The 19,596-nt window shown below is 36.3% G+C and overlaps 1 protein-coding gene across 7 annotated transcripts in view; it reads left to right on the plus strand.

Moving 5' to 3' along the window:
• The window catches only part of CNTLN (centlein), a 363,805-nt gene that overhangs the window by 202,144 nt on the left and 142,065 nt on the right, over positions 1–19,596 (plus strand). For all 7 annotated transcript variants that reach the window (XM_066257308.1, XM_066257310.1, XM_066257311.1 and 4 more), the window contains one exon: positions 4,236–4,336. In XM_066257308.1, the coding sequence (XP_066113405.1) occupies positions 4,236–4,336 (101 nt within the window). The remainder of the gene's footprint in view (positions 1–4,235; positions 4,337–19,596) is intronic.

The raw sequence follows: 19,596 nt of genomic DNA on the forward strand, positions 1-19,596 counted from the left end.
GTTTAGTATTTTAGCATCTGTATTCATTAGAGATATTGGTCTGTAGTTTTCTTTCCTTGTGCCATCCTTGCCAGGTTTTGGTATGAGGGTTATGTTGGCCTCATAAAATGTGTTTGGAAGTATTGCTTCTTCTTCAATTTTTTGGAAGACTTTGAGTAGAATAGGAACCAAGTCTTCTTTGAATGTTTGATAGAATTCACTAGTATAACCGTCTGGGCCTGGACTTTTATTTTTGGGGAGGTTTTTAATAGTTTTTTCTATTTCCTCCCTGCTGATTGGTCTGTTTAGGCTTTCTGCTTCTTCATGACTCAGTCTAGGAAGGTTGTATTGTTCTAGGAATTTATCCATTTCTTCTAGATTGTTGTATTTGGTGGCATATAATTTTTCATAGTATTCTACAATAATTCTTTGTATATCTATGATGTCTGTGGTGATCTCTCCTCTTTCATTTTGGATTTTATTTATTTGAGTCCTGTGCCTTTTTTCCTTGGTGAGTCTTGCCAAGGGTTTGTCAATTTTGTTGATCTTTTCAAAGAACCAGCTCCTTGTTTTGTTGATTTTTTCTATATTTTTTCTGTTCTCTATTTCATTTATTTCTGCTCTGATTTTTATTATCTCCTTTCTTTGGCTGGTTTTGGGTTGTCTTTGTTCTTCTTTTTCTAGTTCCTTAAGGTGTGAAGTTAAGTGGTTTACTTCGGCTCTCTCTTGTTTGTTCATATAGGCCTGAAGTGATATGAACTTCCCTCTTATTACTGCTTTTGCTGCATCCAGAAGTCCATAGCCTTTCTATATGCCAACAATGAAATATTAGAAAACGAACTCAAAAAAATAATCCCCTTCACGATTGCAACAAAAAAAATAAAATACCTAGGAATAAACATAACAAAGAATGTAAAGGACCTATATAATGAAAACTACAAGGCATTATTAAGAGAAATAGAAAAAGACACAATGAGATGGAAAAATATTCCTTGCTCTTGGATAGGAAGAATAAATATAATTAAAATGGCCGTATTACCCAAAGCAATATATAAATTTAATGCAATTCCCATCACAATTCCTATGAGATTTTTTAAAGAAATGGAACAAAAAATCATCAGATTTATATGGAACTATAAAAAACCCCGAATAGCCAAAACAGTCCTAAGGAAAAAGAATGAAGCTGGGGGCATTACAATACCTGACTTTAAACTATATTATAGGGCCACGATAATCAAAACAGCATGGTATTGGCAGAAAAATAGACACTCAGACCAATGGAACAGAATAGAGAGCCCAGAAACAAAACCACATATATATGGTCAAATAATCTTTGATAAAGGGGCCAACAACACACAATGGAGAAAAGAAAGCCTCTTCAACAAATGGTGTTGGGAAAACTGGAAAGCCACATGCAAAAGAATGAAACTCGACTACAGCCTGTTCCCGTGTACTAAAATTAATTCAAAATGGATCAAAGACCTAAATATAAGACCTGTAACAATAAAGTACATAGAAGAAGACATAGGTACTAAACTCATGGACCTGGGTTTTAAAGAACATTTTATGAACTTGACTCCAATGGCAAGAGAAGTGAAGGCAAAGATAAATGAATGGGACTACATCAGAATAAAAAGTTTTTGCTCAGCAAGAGAAACTGATATCAAAATAAACAAACAGCCAACTAAATGGGAAATGATATTTTCAAGCAACAGCTCAGATAAGAGCCTAATATCCAAAATTTACAAAGAACTCATAAAACTCAACAACAAACAAACAAACAATCCAATAAAAAAATGGGAAGAGGACATGAACAGACACTTCTCCCAGGAAGAGATACAAATGGCCAACAGATATATGAAAAGATGCTCAGCTTCATTAGTTATTAGAGAAATGCAAATCAAAACTACAATGAGATACCACCTCACTCCTGTTAGATTAGCTATTATCAACAAGATGGGTAATAGCAAATGTTGGAGAGGCTGCGGAGAAAAGGGAACTCTCATCCACTGTTGGTGGGACTGTAAAGTAGTACAACCATTATGGAAGAAAGTATGGTGGTTCCTCAAAAAACTGCAAATAGAACTACCTTATGACCCAGCAATCCCTCTACTGGGTATATACCCCAAAACCTCAGAAACATTGATACGTAAAGACACATGTAGCCCCGTGTTCATTGCAGCACTGTTCACAGTGGCCAAGACATGGAAACAACCGAAAAGCCCTTCAATAGAAGACTGGATAAAGAAGATGTGGCACATATACACTATGGAATACTACTCAGCCATAAGAAATGATGACGTCAGATCATTTACAGCAAAATGGTGGGATCTTGATAACATTATACGGTATGGAACATGAAAACGAGACTAAGAGACATGGACAAGAGTGTGGTGGTTACCAGGAGTGGGGGGAGGGAGGACATGGGAGGGAGGGAGGGAGAGAGTTAGGGGGAGGGGGAGGGGCACGGAGAACTAGATAGAGGGTGGCGGAGGACAATCTGACTTTGGGCGAGGGGTATGCAACATAATTTAATGACAAAATAACCTAGACATGTTTTCTTTGAATATATGTACCCTGATTTATTAATGTCATCCCATTACCATTAATAAAAATTTATTAAAAAAAAAAAAGAAGTACAAATTGGTAGTTGCAAAACATGGAGATGTAAAGTACAGCACAGGGGGCATAGTCAATAATATTGTAATAACTATGTATGGTGCTAGGTGGGTACTAGAAATATCAGAGAATTATTTTGTACGGTATATGATTGTTTTACCACTATGCTGTACAACTGGAACAAATATAAAATATTAAATGTAAACTTCAGTTGAAAAATAAAATTTTAAAAATGTCAAAAAAAATTGTTTTTTTATCTCTATTTCCTTGTTGTGCATTCTCACATTTTAGGAGTGGTAATATGTAGCCTGTCATTCGTGGTTTTGAAGTGTGATTTTTTTTTTTTTTTTTGACAGAGAGACTAGAGTTAGGGACAGGCAGACAGGAAGGGAGAGAGATGAGAATCATCAATTTTTCGTTTTGGCATCTTAATTGTTCTGAAGTTATTTATGTGTTTATTTTTATCTGCAAACTTGACATTTTTGAGAATTTTTTTTTGTGGTAGTGTTTCTTTTATCCTTTCAGTTGGGTAAGCTTCTCTGTATTAGGTGATTCTGTGGGCCTGAACTCTTTGGTATACACTGGCCAAAATATAATTTTCATATTATTATCAATTTGTCAGGAATCTGCAATTATATATGGCTCAATTTTGAAACTAGTAATATAGGCTTAGGATTCTGATTTCCTATGGTTGACTCTGTCCTGCGAGACTGGCACAGGAAGACTCTTTAATAAAACTCTAACCAGATTAGCTGTGATATTCAGACTTTCATTCAGCAATTTTTGTCTTTCCCTTTTCTGCAGTTACCTCAGTTTTATCTTTCAGTCATGAAGGGCCACATGAACTTAATCCCCACTCAGGTTTCAATGTCTGAGGTCTCCATGGTCAGCACTTGACCCAGGTCTCTCAATGTGCTATCTTAATTCTATTTTATTGGTAGGAGTTCTTTGTCTTGGCATCAAAAGGTTTACTGTCTTTGTTTTCACGGGTATATATTAATATTTTGTAATATTGTTTTACATAGCATATCTGTGAGTTAAAAAGTAGTCAGGTGACTCAATACATGATTTTTAAAAATCATATCTATGTTTTAAGTATTTAACTTTTTTTTTTTTTACAGAGACAGAGTCAGAGAGAGGGATAGATAGGGACAGACAAGAACGAAGAGAGATGAGAAGCAACAATCATCAGTTTTTCCTTGCAACACCTTAGTTGTTCATTGATTGCTTTCTCATATGTGCCTTGACCATGGGGCTACAGCAGACCAAGTAACCCAACCCCATACTCAAGCCAGCGACTTTGGGTCCAAGCTGATGAGCTTTGCTTAAACCAGATGAGCCCACGCTCAACCTGGCGACCTCGGGGTCTCGAACCTGGGTCCTCCACATCCCAGTCCGATGCTCTATCTACTGCGCCACTGCCTGGTCAGGCTTTAACATTTATTTAGATAAGGTTAAAAATGGTTTAAAATTTTAAATTTCCAGGTCCTCATTAAAATTCAATTTAAATTATTAGTATTTGTTATATTTTTGCTTTTATTTTACTGTTGTCTAATTCATATATTTTTAAATAACCTGCTGCCTTTGTTTATTACATTATTCCTTTAAATAATTATTTATTGTGTTAATTTTCATAGGATGAACCTTCAGGAAGAATTGGATAAACTTAAAGTACATATATCTATTGACAAAGCAAAAATACAAGATTTGAATACATGTATAGCAGAGAAAAGAGAAGGTAAATATTTTGTGACAATAAATTTTTTAATTATCTAGTTTTTGATGTTTTATTTTCAATTTCTTCTAAGACTCTTACATTTTCCCACTCTTTCCATTGCTTTACTCATTGGTATTTCTTTAACATTTACACCATTCATGAGAAAATTAAATAGAACACCTAAAAGTTACTTTTTAATTTATTAAAAATTCAAATGAAATGTTTTATAAGAAGATATGATTTATTTATATTATTAATTGATAAACTTTTATTAGTTATGTTTTCTTTAATGTTTTATAGATAACAGAGTTACTGTACTCAATATCAATAATGCATTCATATTTTTGCTTGACATTTTTCTGGAAATTGTTTTACTTCTCATATTGTTTTAAAATCAAAATTTTAGTGTTAGAATGAAACTTGGGGATCTGCAGTTCTGCAACTTGCCTGCCTAGTAGCCTAAAAAGGGTTCTGAAAGAGGAAATGTGTCCATTCCAAATACAACTTCATTCTTTTGTTAAAATCAGATAACTATATTTACTGTAAAACTTCAGTCCATACTTGAGTACCTTGTTAAAAAAGGTAAGTAAGATCCATTTGACAGATTTTCTTCCTATTTAACCTTGCTACAGCTTGTTACTATTATTTGTTTTAGGTGTTGAGAATTTATACCTAATAATTAACTTAATAATTTATACTTAATCATTTAATTTTCATATATCACTCATCTGGCTATTGTCCAATTACTATCATTGTTCCAGTTGCTTTTATGTAGGCCACTGGTGACTTGTCAAGGCCAGTATTTGAACCTCTTAATTTTATACATTGATTTATATCATATTTCAAGCTTACTCTTTCATTGGTTCTGAAACACTGGTTTTCTCCTATTTTGTCTTCTTTCTTTCTTGTATCTTCTGTCTTCTTTTGGAACTTCTTTCCATTTTATTCCTTAACCGTTGTGTTTCTCTAATACTTTAATCTTAGTTTACTTCCTTAAAATAATAATTTTGTTGTTTTTGGAATAATTATGCCTACTTAAAAACATTGTAGCAAAAAGAAAGAAGAAAACAAAAAATTCAAAAACACCTAAAAATCAGAATTTCAGTATTAAATAATTATCAAATCAGAAATGTCTTCATATTAATATAGGAAGAAGCCTAGATAAATTGTGTAAAACGTGAATAATTAAGTTCTTTTTTAAAAAAGGTTTTTACATATTATTATATTTGGGACCAACCAAATAAAAAGAAATGAATATAAAAATAAAGGAACTGTTGTTGAACTTTAGATAAATGTTTCATTACTTCAGCAGAAATTAATTTCTAAAACTTCCCTGCTAAGATTAAAGAGAAGTTGCAAAATTATTGATAATGGAATTACCGTATTTTTTGCTCCATAAGACGCACTTTCTTATGGAGCAAAAAATACAGTATTTTATTAAATATTTTAACACACCATTTAGTTTAGAATTTTTTTTTATTTTTCTTTTTAAAACTCTAGGTGTGTCTTATGGTCAGGTGCGTCTTATGGAGCGAAAAATACAGTAATATGTATTTTTTAAAGTATATATTTCAATTTCAAAGTATATTAAAAATTAACATATTGCCTTGCAAGATGAATAAAACATCATTTTTATAAAACGTTTTATTTTCCCCACATCTTGAGTTATTCATTAAATTACCTCAATTTCATTAGTCTATAAGTTTGTATATTGCAATAATGATTGCTTAGTTTTAAAGTCTTTTTTTAAATTTATTTATTGATTTTAGAGAGAAAGGAAGAGAGAGAAAGAAAGAGACAGACAGAAACATTGATCTGTTCCTATATGTGCCCTGACTGAGGACTGAACCCGTAACCTTTGCACATTGGAACAATGCTCTAACTAGTGGATCTAATCACACAGGGCCCTAGTTTTAAATTTTAAAGGCATACCTCAGAGATATTATGGGCTCAGTTCTAAACTTCAACACTAAAGTGAATATTGCAATAAAGCAAGTCACTTGAATATTTTGGTTTCCCAGTTATATAAAGCCTATGTTTTATCATACTGTAGTCTATTACATGTGCAATAGCAAATGTCTCATAAAGCAATGTATATATCTTAATTAAAAGTACTTTATTCATAAAAACTGCTAATCATCATATGAGACTTTAATGAGTCATAATTGTTTACTAGTGGAGATTCTTGCCTAGTATTGATGGAAGTGCAACATCTACAAACAGAGGCAAGATCACAAGGAACAGAGACGGACAGCTGTGAGAGGGAAGGGGGATGAGAGGAGAACATGAAGGGGCTAGGGAAATCATGTATATGTAACACACAGATACAGATAACAAGGTAGCAAGTGCCACAGGAAAAGGGAGAATGAAGGTGGAGTGTGCAAGGAGAGTGAAATGGGAATGGAAAGAGAGACTTTGTGTGGGGCATGGGGGACATAATGCAGGGGGTTGAGGATGTTATATTGAGTGGAACCAATCCATGTCAACACAATAAATTAAAAACTTAGATAGATGATAGATAGATAGATAGATAGACAGAGAAAGAAAGAAAGAAAAAAGAAAGAAAGAAAGAAAGAAAGAAAGAAAGAAAGAAAGAAAGAAAGAAAGAAAATGCAGCATCTGTAGAATACAATAAAATGAAGCCCAAGAAAATGAGGTATGCCATCATATAAAGATTTTAATACTCATCACATTTTTTAAAGCTTTTACCTTTCTATTTTGAGTTCTTTTTTATTCTTTTTTTTTAATATTATTAATTTTACTGGGGTGAAATCAATAAATCAGGGTACATATGTTCAAAGAAAACATGTCCAGGTTATCTTGTCAATCATTTATGTTGCATACCCATCACCTAAAGTCAGATTGTCCTCCGTCACCTTCTATCTAGTTTTCTTTGTGCCCCTCCTCCTCCCCTTACCTTCTCCCCCCCCCCCGTAACCACCACACTCTTGTCAATATCTCTTAGTCTCGTTTTTATGTCCCACCTACGTATGGAATAATACAGTTCTTGGTTTTTTTGATTTACTTATTTCACTCTGTATAATGTTATCAAGATCCCACCATTTTGTTGTAAATGATCCGATGTCATCATTTCTATGGCTGAGTAGTATTCCATAGTGTATATGTGCCACATCTTCTTTATCCAGTCATCTATTGAAGGGCTTTTTGGTTGTTTCCATGTCTTGGCCACTGTGAACAATGCTGCAATGAACATGGGGCTGCATGTGTCTTTACATATCAATGTCTCTGAGTTTTGGGGGTATATACCCAGTAGAGGGATTGCTGGGTCATAAGGTAGTTCTATTTTCAGTTTTCTGAGGAACCACCATACTTTCTTCCATAATGGTTGTACTACTTTACATTCCCACCAACAGTGTATGAGGGTTCCTTTTTCTCCACAGCCTCTCCAACACTTGCAATTACCTGTCTTGTTAATAATAGCTAATCGAACAGGTGTGAAGTGGTATCTCATTGCAGTTTTGATTTGCATTTCTCTAATAATTAATGAAGATGAGCATCTTTTCATGTATCTGTTGGCCATTTGTATTTCTTCCTGGGAGAAGTGTCTGTTCATGTCCACTTCCCATTTTTTTATTGGATTGTTTGTTTGTTTGTTGTTGAGTTTTACGAGTTCTTTGTAAATTTTGGATATTAGGCCCTTATCTGAGCTGTTGTTTGAAAATATCATTTCCTATTTATTTGGCTGTCTGTTTATTTTGTTGTCAGTTTCTCTTGCTGAGCAAAAACTTCTTAGTCTGATGTAGCCCCATTCATTTATGTTTGCCTTCACTTTTCTTGCCTTTGGAGTCAAATTCATAAAATGCTCTTTAAAACCAAGGTCCATGAGTTTAGTATCTATGTCTTCATCTATGTACTTTATTGTTACAGGTCTTATATTTAGGTCTTTGATCCATTTTGAATTAATTTTAGTACAAGGGGACAAAATGTAGTCGAGTTTCATTCTTTTGCATGTAGCTTTCCAGTTTTTCCAGCACAATTTGTTGAAGAGGCTTTCTTTTCTCCATTGTGTGTTGTTGGCCCCTTTTTCAAAAATTATTTGACCATATGTATGTGGTTTTATTTCTGGACTTTGTATTCTGTTCCATTGGTCTGAGTGTCTATTTTTCTGCCAATACCATGCTGTTTTGATTGTCGTGGCCCTATAATATAGTTTGAAGTCAGGTATTGTAATACCCCAGCTTCATTCTTTTTCTTTAGGATTGCTTTGGCTTTTGGGGTTTTTTTAAGTTCCATATAAATCTGATGATTTTTTGTTCCATTTCTTTAAAAAAATGTCATTGGAATTTTGATGGGAATTACATTAAATTTGTATATTGCTTTGGGTAATATGGCCATTTTGATTATATTTATTCTTCCTATCCAAGAACAAGGAATATTCTTCCATCTCATTGTATCTTTTTCGATTTCCCTTAACAATGCTTTGTACTTTTCATTATATAGGTCCTTTACATTCTTTGTTATGTTTATTCCAGGTATTTTATTTTATTTTATTTATTGTTGCAATCGTGATAGGATTATTTTTTTGAGTTCGTTCTCAAATGATTCATTATTGACATATAGAAAGGCTATGGACTTTTGAATGTTAATTTTGTATCCTGCGACTTTACTGTATTGGCTTATTGTTTCTAGCAGTCTTTTTGTAGATTCTTTGGGGTTTTCGATGTATAGGATCATATCATCTGCAAAAAGTGATACCTTTACTTCTTCTTTTCTGATATGGATGCCTTTTATTTCTTTGTCTTGTCCGATTGCTCTGGCTAGAACCTCTAGCACCACATTAAATAAGAGTGGAGAGAATGGACAACCCTGTCTTGTTCCTGATTTAAGGGGGAAAGCCTTCAGTTTAGTGTCATTTAATATGATGTTAGCTGAGACTTATCATATATGGCCTTTATAATGTTGAGATATTTTCCTTCTATACCCATTTTGTTGAGAGTCTTAAACATAAAATTGTGTTGTATTTTATCGAATGCCTTGTCTGCATCTATTGATAAGATCATGTGGTTTTGTTCTTTGTTTTGTTGATATGGTGTGTTACGTTAACCGTTTTACATATATTGAACCATCGTTGAGATTCTGGGATGAATCCCACTTGATCATGATGTATTATTTTGTTAATATGTTGCTGTATTCAATTTGCTAGTATTTTGTTTAGCATTTTAGCATCTGTATTCATAAGAGATATTGGTCTGTAGTTTTCTTTTTCTGTGCTGTCCTTGCCTCGTTTCGGTATGAGGGTTATGTTGGCCTCATAAAATGTGTTTGGAAGTATTGCTTCTTCTTCAATTTTTTGGAAGACTTTGAGTAGAATAGGAATCAAGTCTTCTTTGAATGTTAGATGGAATTCACTAGTATAACTGTCTGGGCCTGGACTTTTATTTTTGGGGAGGTTTTTAATAGTTTTTTCTATTTCTTCCATACTAATTGGTCTGTTTAGGCTTTCTGCTTCTTCTTGCCTCAGTCTAGAAAAGTTCTATTGTCCTAGGAATTTATCCATTTCTTCTAGATTGTTGAATTTAGTGGCATATAGTTTTTCATAGTATTCTACAATAATTTTTTGAATATCTATGATGTCCGTGGTGATTTCTCCTCTTTCATTTTGAATTTTGTTTATATGAGTCCTTTCTCTTTTTTCCTTGGTAAGTCTTCCCAAGGGTTTGTCAATTTTGTTGATCTTTTCAAAGAACTGGCTCATTGTTCTATTCATTTTTTCTATAGTTTTTCTGTTCTCTATTTCATTTATTTCTGCTCTGATTTTTATTATCTCCTTTCTTTGGCTGGTTTTGGGTTGTCTTTGTTCTTCTTTTTCCAGTTCCTTAAGGTGTGAGGTTAAGTGATTCACTTGGGCTCTCTCTTGTTTGTTCATATAGGCCTGAAGTGATATGAACTTCCCTCTTATCACTGCTTATGCTGCATCCCACATATTCTAATATGTCGTATTGTCATTTTCATTTGTCTGTATATATCTTTTGATCTCTGCACTTATTTCTTCTTTGATCCATTCATTTTTTAAAAGTATGTTATTTAGCCTGATCAGGTGGTGGCACAGTGGATAGAGCATTTGACTGGGATGCGGAAGGACCCAGGTTCGAGACCCCGAGGCCACCAGCTTGAGTGCCGGCTCATCTGGCTTGAGCAAAAAGCTAACCAGCTTGGAGCCAAGGTCGCTGGCTCCAGCAAGGTGTTATTCGGTCTGCTGAAGGACTCTGGTCAAGGCACATATGAGAAGGCAATCTATGAACAACTCAACGAAAAACTGGTGATTGATTCTTCTCATCTCTCTCCATTCCTGTCTGTCTGTCCCTATCTATCCCTCTCTCTGACTCTCTGTCCCTGTAAAAAAAAAAAAAAAAAAAAAGGTATGTTGTTTTGTGGGGGTTTTTTTTCCACCTCTTTTTTGCAGTTGAATTCTAATTTCAAGGCTTTATGATCAGAAAATATGCTTGGTACAACTTCGATTTTTCTGAATTTGCTGATGTTCTTTTTTTGGCCCAACGTATGGTCAATGCTTCACAATGATCCATGTACACTGGAGAAAAATGTATACTCTGTCACTTTGGGATGAAATGTCCTGTAGATGTCTATCATATCCAGGTGCTCTAGTGTTTTGTTTAAGGCCATTATATCTTTGTTGATTCTATGTTTGGATTACCGATCTAGAGCCGTCAGCGGTGTATTGAGGTCTCCAAGTATGATTATATTTTTGTCAGTTTTGTTGAGAGATTCGATGATAATCTAATAAGCCTTCCTTTATATGGTCAATAAGTAGCTGTCTTATATATTTGGTGCTCCTTGGTTTGGTGCATATATATTAAGAATTGTTATGTCTTCTTGATTCAGTGTCCCCTTAATCATTATGAAATGACCATTTTTATCTCTGAGTACTTTTGCTGTCTTGTAGTCAGCATTATCAGATATGAGTATTGCTACACCTGCTTTTTTTTTTGGATGTTATTTGCTTGGAGTATTGTTTTCCAGCCTTTCACTTTGAATTTGTTTTTATCCTTGTTGCTTAGATGAGTTTCTTGTAGGCAGCATACAGTTGGATTTTCTTTTTTTTTTTTTTTTTTTCTTTTTTTTTTTTTTTTTAATTTTTTTTTTAATTTTATTTTTTTTTTATTTATTCATTTTAGAGAGGAGAGGGAGAGACAGAGAGAGAGAGAGAGAGAGAGAGAGAGGAGACAGAGAGAAAGGGGGGAGGAGCTGGAAGCATCAACTCCCATATGTGCCTTGACCAGGCAAGCCCAGGGTTTCGAACCGGCAACCTCAGCATTTCCAGGTCGACGCTTTATCCACTGCGCCACCACAGGTCAGGCCATGGATTTTCTTTTTTAATCCCTTCTGCTACTCTGTTCCTTTTTATTGGTGAGTTTAATCCGTTTACATTTAGTGTAATTATTGACACTTTTGATTCCCTATTGCCATTTTATACATTGCTTTCTGTTAGTTTCATGTCTTGTTTGATTCTTCTCTTTTGTTTTTCTATCCTTTGTTTTTGTTTGTTTGTATTCCATACTTCTTTCCTCTGTTGCTGTCTTTTTTAAGTCATGTGCTTCTGCGGTGGTTTTTTCAATGGTGGTTACCATTAAGTAATGAAAAGGGTTCCTACCCTGTTCATTGTAGTGCACTATCTTGTGAGTACTTTTGCACTCCATCGTCCTTTGCTACTGTTAATCTCTGTCCTCTCCCCTCCCCCCTTTTTTTGTTTTTGTTGTCACAGTTTAAATTTGGTTTTATTTTGTTCTTGGTGGAACTTTTACTTGAGGTTTTGGTTTGTTTTATTCTTTGTATCTGGTTGGAAAACCCCCTTTAGTAATTCCTGGAGTGGGGGTTTTCTGATGATAAATTTTCTCATCTTTTCTGTATCTGTGAATGTTTTTATTTCTCCTTCATATTTGAAGGATAGCTTTGATGGGTATAGTATTCTTGGCTGAACATTCCTCTCTTTCAGGACTTTAAATATTGGGGCCACTGTCTTCTAGCTTGTAGAGTTTCTGTTGAGAGATTCGATGATAATCTAATAAGCCTTCCTTTATATGTTGTATTCTTCTTTTCCCTGGCTGCCTTGAGAGTTTTTTCTTTGTTGTTGGTTTGTGCCAATTTCATTATGATGTGCCTTGGAGTTGGTTTGTTGGAGTTAAGAAAACTTGGTGTTCTGTTTGCTTCTTGAATTTGAGGCTTTATTTCTTTCCACAGGCTTGGGAAGTTCTCATCTATTATTTGTTTGAGTATGTTCTCCATTCCATTTTCTCTCTCTTCTCCCTCTGATATACCTATTATTCTTATGTTATTCTTTTTGATGGAGTCAGATAATTCCTGTAGGGCTTTCTCATTTTTTTAAATTTTTGAGTCTCTCTCTCTTCTTCTCTCTGTTGTGCCTGAAGTTGCTTGTCTTCTATTTCACTAATCCTACCTTCTATCTGGCCTGTTCTATTAGCTAAGCTTGTTACCTCATTTTTTAGCTCATGAGTAGAGTTTTTCATCTCTGTTTGATTTGTTTTTATAGTTTCAATCTCCTTGGAAATATATTCTTTGTGTTCGTTGAGTTGTTTTCTGAGCTCCCTATATTGCTTTTCTGTGTTTTTTTTTTGTATATCTCTGAGTATTTTTAGGATTTGCATTTTAAATTCTCTGTCATTTAGCTCCAAGGTTTCCAATATATTAAATTTTTTCTCCATAGATTTTTACTCATCTATCTGTGCTACCTCTCTTTTTTGTCCATGATATTCTATTTACTTTTTCTTAATGGCATCTGAGGGTGGTTTTGTTGATAGTACTAATGAGAATTAAGAAAGAATAAAAAGTTTAAAAAATTATTATTTCTCTTTTTTTTTCCTCTCCTCTCCTCTCCTTCTTGAGAAAAAATTGTGGTGAACTGTGAATTATATTCTGCTAAATAGAACAAGAACTACCTATAATGGAGGGCCTGAGTTAGTGAGAAGTGATAAAGGGGCAAAAAAGGGGGGTATGGACCCACAAAATGCAAAATAGGAAAAAAATTTGTGTCAAGAATAAAATGATATGCTTTTAGGTGATGTTTGACTAAGAGATATAATGAGAGGAATAAGAGGGAAACAGGAAAAAGGGAAAAAAGTAAAAAAAAATTAAAAATTACTATTGTATTTAATGGAGCAAAAACTAGATAAAATGGAGAGCCGGGGTTGGGAGCACTGCTAATGAGTTAAAAAAGCGAAGTAAAAAACACTCAAAGCACCAGAAAGGAAAATTTGAGCCCCAAATAAAATAATTTGTTCGTGATTGAGGATTGAATGAGAGGAAAAATAAAGGAGGAAAGAAGAAACTAATATAGAGGGAGAAAAACAGAAAGAGAAAAACACAAAAAGAAGAAAAAAGAACAAAAGGAGAGAGAGAAAGAGTTAAGGGTTTTGGAGTGCAACCCTCATAGAGAGACAGGATTACGAAAGGAAAGATAATGGGAGATGTAACACTTATGGGTAGTATAGTTCAAGGAGAGGAAAGGGTAAAACCGGCAGAGAATTAAATGAACAAATTGGAAGAAGAAGAAAATAATCAAGAAAAGAATATGAGAAACAGATGAACAAATATAATAAAATGGGATATGTTACAAAGTCTGTGGATTATTCTTGATTTTGAGAGGTTATCTCCTTGCTTTTTTTTTTTCTCTCCCTCTTCCTGGTCTGTGACTCTGTACCCTGGGGTCTGTTCCTGTGGCACACTCAGGTAGAGGTTTGCAGTTGATAAGTTTCTATGGCGATGTCATATATTAGGCTTCAGTTTCGTTGGTAGTCGAGGCTCATTAGCATTTGCAGGCTCCAACAATGAGAGAGTCCATTTTTCCGGAACCTCTCTCCTAGTCTTTCCTTCCTGAATTAGCAGCCTGATGATCCAGCTATGGGGTTGCTGCTCCCTCTGCCTGGAATGTAAGAGGCTCAAAGAGCTGGCAACTCCCACTCTATCCCAACTCAGGGCAGGGCTCTGGGTAAGGCTCAATCAATAAGAGTCGCTAGCATAATCAGGCGGGGCTGGGAGCTAATTGTTTTCAAGGTGCCTTTCTATGTGCCTCTAGTCGTGTCTCGAATGCCTCAGCACTCTGTGCGACCACTTTTCCCAGGCTTTTGACACTTTGTAACCTGTTTTGGCTGGGTAAAAGATGCCCTAGTCGCTGTTTGCAAAGCAGGAGGACTTACAAGCTGTTAAATCCCTCTTTTTCACATATAGCCCTGAATGTGAAAGCTCTGCCAATCAGAGGTTGCCCCCACCCCTATGTGCATAGCATAACAAGAGGCACTAAAAAATATCACCCCTCTTGTCTTAGATCATTGACCTGAGAGAGATCTTTTCAGTTAGGGTCGCATAGGTCAGTTGGGAGGCAAGCAGACTGTGGGTTAAGCTAATCCTTTACGGGTCTGTAAAGGATTAGCTTGTATGGCTGAGTGAGGTGCCCCACCTGCCTGGAGAAGTTCAAGCATAGGGAATCTCGCTTTCACGCGCTTCTCTTCAGTGCGCAGGGGTGACACTGAGACTCCGGTCACAGCCCACGCAAAGGCCTCTGACTCTGCCCCTCTGTCTGAGAACACAGGTGCCCACTCCCGGGGTGCTCAGAGGAATCTCTCACCCACTATCCGGGGCTCACCGACCAGGATATCAGGACGGCCGCCTCTCACTCCAGGTGAGGCGCCCCGCCCATCCAGAGAAGTTCGAGCATAAGGAATTTCGCTCCTGCACACTCCCCGCACACACCGCTTTTCAGGGCACAGGGGCGACCCAGAGACTCCAGTTTCAGCCCACACAAAGGCCTCTGACTCTGCCCCTCTGTCCGGTACCACGGGCGCCCACTCCCGGGGGAATCTATTGCCCACTATCCGCGCACGTCGACCAGGAGATCGGGGTGGATGGCTGCCTCACTTGCCTTTCTTTGTCTGGATTTGGCACGAGTGTTAGCTTGTGTTGACTGGGTTGCCACAAGCACAGTTTTTCCTCGGCTTGGATGTCCGTGCCACAGCCTGGCTCGGACCTTTGTGCCACAGCCTGGTTCTATTCACACCCTTTGCCTGCCTTAGTTCCTATACTCTCAGTTCCAAGTGAAAGCAGCCCTTATTTAGGTTAGTGAAAAAGGTGGAGTGTTCCTTTCTCCATCTTTTCCTTCGAAGTTGATTATATATTTAGTCAATTTTTCAATGGATCATACCTTTGCGTTCAGTGCGGGACTTCTGGAGGCTCCAAGGATAGATTTTTCTGTCTCTGGTTGAAGATCTTGTTGAAATTTTGGGGAGATTTATCGGTATCGCTCCTTACAGCTCCATTTCTCTTATTTTGAGTTCTTTATTTTGAATTATTTCTTGGTTAGCTTGATATAACTGAAAATATGGTTTGTTTCAAGGACTCAAAATAGACATATTTGTAAGAGCTTAGATGTTTGAATATATTTTTAACTCCTTGCTTTGGTTTTGACTTTTGTTATGTGGATGTCTGAGGTTTTATGTTTTAAAATTTAATATTCTGAAATTTAAATAGGATATGTCCTAACATGCTTTGTTTTAGATCAGCAATTTTCAACCTACTTTTTTTATCTTGTGGCACACATAAAATAATTATTGAAATGCAGTTGCAAACCAAATAATCTACTTTTTCTGACCTGACAAAAAAGATAGGTATAATTTAGATTTTTCACCCTGGATAGCTTTGTTGTGTTAGCTGCTGTCATTTTTTTTTATTTGACAATCTAAGAGAAAACAGGTCAGTGCCCCTGACTAAATAGGCACATATTGAATGTTTTTAAAATTCTTGCAGCACAACAGTTACAAGTTGCTGCTCTAAATCATATTTTCTTAGATTGTCTATGTAATTTAGTATTTGCTAATTAAGCTCTTCTTTCAGTCCAAGGAAATTTTTCTTGTACAGGTATATATTTTTGCATACATTTTCTATTCCATTTTTAATATTCTAATTCAAGGGCATCACTTGCCTTTAGGTTAACATTATTTTTTGTCTGGCTTCCATATCATTTTTCTTCTGATTCTTCAATCTTTGTCTTTTTTTTCTACAACCAGTTTATCTCTAGACTTTCTTTCATCAGTAATTCAATTTTTAGCCATTTGTATTATTCCTTTATTCTTTTAAAATCTTCAATTAAATTTACAATGATATTTTTGGTTCTTAATTTATTGCCTCAAGTCTTCATGAATGATTAAAGGCTCGACTCTTGCTCTTATTTTTGTCTATTACTTTAAATCGACAACTTGGACACCTGGCAGCTCAGCTTTCTCCAGCTCTGTTGAGCTCCTAAAAGAGATGATATGGGACTATTTAAAGATTTACTACAATATAAATTGCAATTTTCAGTAAAGAGAAATTTAGTGTGGTAAGGGCTTACAATGTGCATGTGGGAGTTCTAGAGAAGGTACTGTAGAACTGATTTGAGAGGTAAGGTTAAGAGTATTTTTCTAAAGGACACACTTAACTTTTGAGATATTGTAAAAATAGCCAGGAAGAAATAAGAAATATGTATCTGATACATGGAGAGAGGTCACTGGTCATATAGATTTGGGATTTTAATCTCCAGGAAAAACATGTTCAATAATAATAAAAGTATCCTTCCACATGTTATAACTAAAAACTAGACAAAATATATGAAAAAATAGTTTGCAGATATTGGGCATAACACACTAAAATGTAGTCATCCCTAAGAGAGAAAAAGCACATGAAATGAGTTCTATGATTGCTCCACCTTGCTGCCTATAGAGAGCTTCTAGGCCACAGCACAAAAATGGGGGGCCTAAGTGATGTCTGATGATCTTCCCAAGTTAAAGAGACAGAGCCCAGAGAGCAGGAAGGGCAAGAAAGCAAGAGTTTGCAAAATAAAGTGACAGAGAGAAGAGATTTGATCAGAGACAGAAAAAACTACAGAAGGTCCCTCTTGTGTCTTTAGCTAAGTATTGATCAGCACATGCATGTGAGTAAAGAACCCAAAGAAAGATCCACCTAAAATTACTAAAGGAAACTATCTCCAAAGTTAACACAGGTTTGGCAGGCAAATTTCAACAGTCATGGTTAGGATATCTTGGGAAAACTGTCTCATCAGAATTTGTCTACTTCAATTTCAGGGAAATCTTTATCGTCACTTCATCAGATGGTATGCAGGTCCAGTCAGGGCTAGGTGCTTTCTTTAGATGTGTCACATGAATCCAGGTGTCCATTCCCTGGAATTAGGTTAAAAGAGTTGGTTAGCAATACCAGATAGGGGCCTTTCCAGCATGGCTGAAAGAAGTCTTTCTGGAGGTTACAAGGGTTGATTAACAGTAATAGGGGCCTTTCTAGTAAGGCTGAAGAAAGTCTTCTAGGAGGTGTCTTTTCCTGTAGATGAAATATCCAGGTTGGAAAGAGTGTGCCACTTAAGATTTCATCTCCCTGGAGTGTTCTGTGAAAAGAACTTAAGTGCACCAGAATGCACTTAATTTTGATAGAATCAATTAGGCCTTTACTATATTGAATTTTATCTCTTTTCATCAGCTGTAGATCCAAAGAGGCAGAGTCCATGTGTATAGGGTGCCCTGTGATTATCTTAAAGGGTAAGAGTTTATGAGTTCCCAAGGGGGTGGATTTGAGATTTACAAGAACCAATAACAATGCTTTTAGTCAAGGTATTTGGAGAACCTCTACAAATTTTGCCAATTGAGTCTTAATAATATCATTAGAGCATTTATCTAAACCTGAGGATTGAGGGTGGTAAGTGCACTGTAAGTGTTGTACAACTGGCCAATAGTACAACCTTATTGAAGCACTGGGCCAGTAAAATGGGCCCTGCAGTCACTGTGGAGTTCAAGAGGGGATCTCCAGTTAAAGATGAACTTTTCCAAAAGCATTTTAGCCACAGAAGAGGCAAGAGCCTGTGTATAAAGGAAAGCTTCAGTCCTCTGAGAAAACATACAGACCATGACTAAAACACATTTATATTCATGAGACAAGGGAAGCTACATAAAATCTATTTGCTGGCCCTCAAATGGTCCATTAGGCAATTTAAAATGTCTGGGAGCAGTGTGAATAGGCTTCCCTGGGTTGTACTGTGGACAAGTGGGACAAGTGAGGTAAATGTGTTTTGTGACCTTATTGATATTCCCCCACCAATATTGATTCATGAATGCTATCATTTCGTCAGTAGACCAGTGGTTTAATTCATATATAGTAGTTAGGAGTGGGAATGTTAATCTTTGGTGGGATTGAGTTATTATTTGGCCTGGACCAGAACTTTCTTTTCTTGTGTGTGTGACAAAGATAATGAAAGAGACAGAGGGACAGATAGGACAGACAAAAAGGGAGAGAGATGAGAAGCATCAGTTTTTCATTGCATCTCCTTAGTTGCTCATTGATTGCTTTCTCATATGTGCCTTGACCAGGGGACTACAGTAGACAGAGTGACCCCTTGCTCAAGCCAGTGACCTTGGGGTTCAAGCCATCAACTTTTGGGCTCAAGTCAGTGACCATGGGGTCATTCATGTCTTTGTTCCCACGCTCAAGCCAGCGACCCCTCACTCAGGCTGATGAGCCCACACTCATGGATGTGGGCTCATCATGAGTCCCACACACAAGCCGGCAACCTCGGGGTTTTGAACCTGAGTCCTCTGTGTCCCAGTCTGATGCTTTATCTCCTGTACCACTGCCTGGCCAGGCTTTTTGTTTTATCAAACCAACAATTGTTGGATCCAGTCTTGTTTTTCTTTCTTCAAGGCCAATTGTTGGTCTTCTCTAGTTAGTTTTATCATCTGGGAAAATATCCCTTTGGATCATGACAAAGGCTTAAATGCTGTGGGTTCCTTTAAGGCAGCATTTCTTGTGAAAGTGTCAGCAAGTTGACTTCCCTCAGCTTCCAGAGAGTCAACTTTAGAATGCCTTAGGATCTTAATAATACCTAAACAGCAAGTAAGAATACAGTATCCAGAAATTCATTAACATATAGGCTATTTTTACATTTTATATCTTCTGTAAGTAAGGAAGCCATGTTGTTTCTGCAGTATTCCAAATCCTGAACTACTCTGCCTGACCAGGTTATAGTGCAGTGGATAGAGCATCAACCACTGGCTGGTTTTTCCATTCCAGGTTGCACAATGAGGTATATATATCTGAGGTCACTGGCTTGAACTCAGGCTTGTCTGGCTTAAGAATGGACTCACCTGGCTTGAGTATGGCATCATCAACATGATCCCCATGGTCGCACGCTGACTTGAGCAAGGGGTCATTGGCTCGGCTGGAGTGCTTCCTCATATGTGCCCCCCCCACCCCCG

This window comes from Saccopteryx bilineata, chromosome 2 (genome assembly GCF_036850765.1).
Source record: "Saccopteryx bilineata isolate mSacBil1 chromosome 2, mSacBil1_pri_phased_curated, whole genome shotgun sequence".
NCBI classification, from domain to species: domain Eukaryota; kingdom Metazoa; phylum Chordata; class Mammalia; order Chiroptera; family Emballonuridae; genus Saccopteryx; species Saccopteryx bilineata.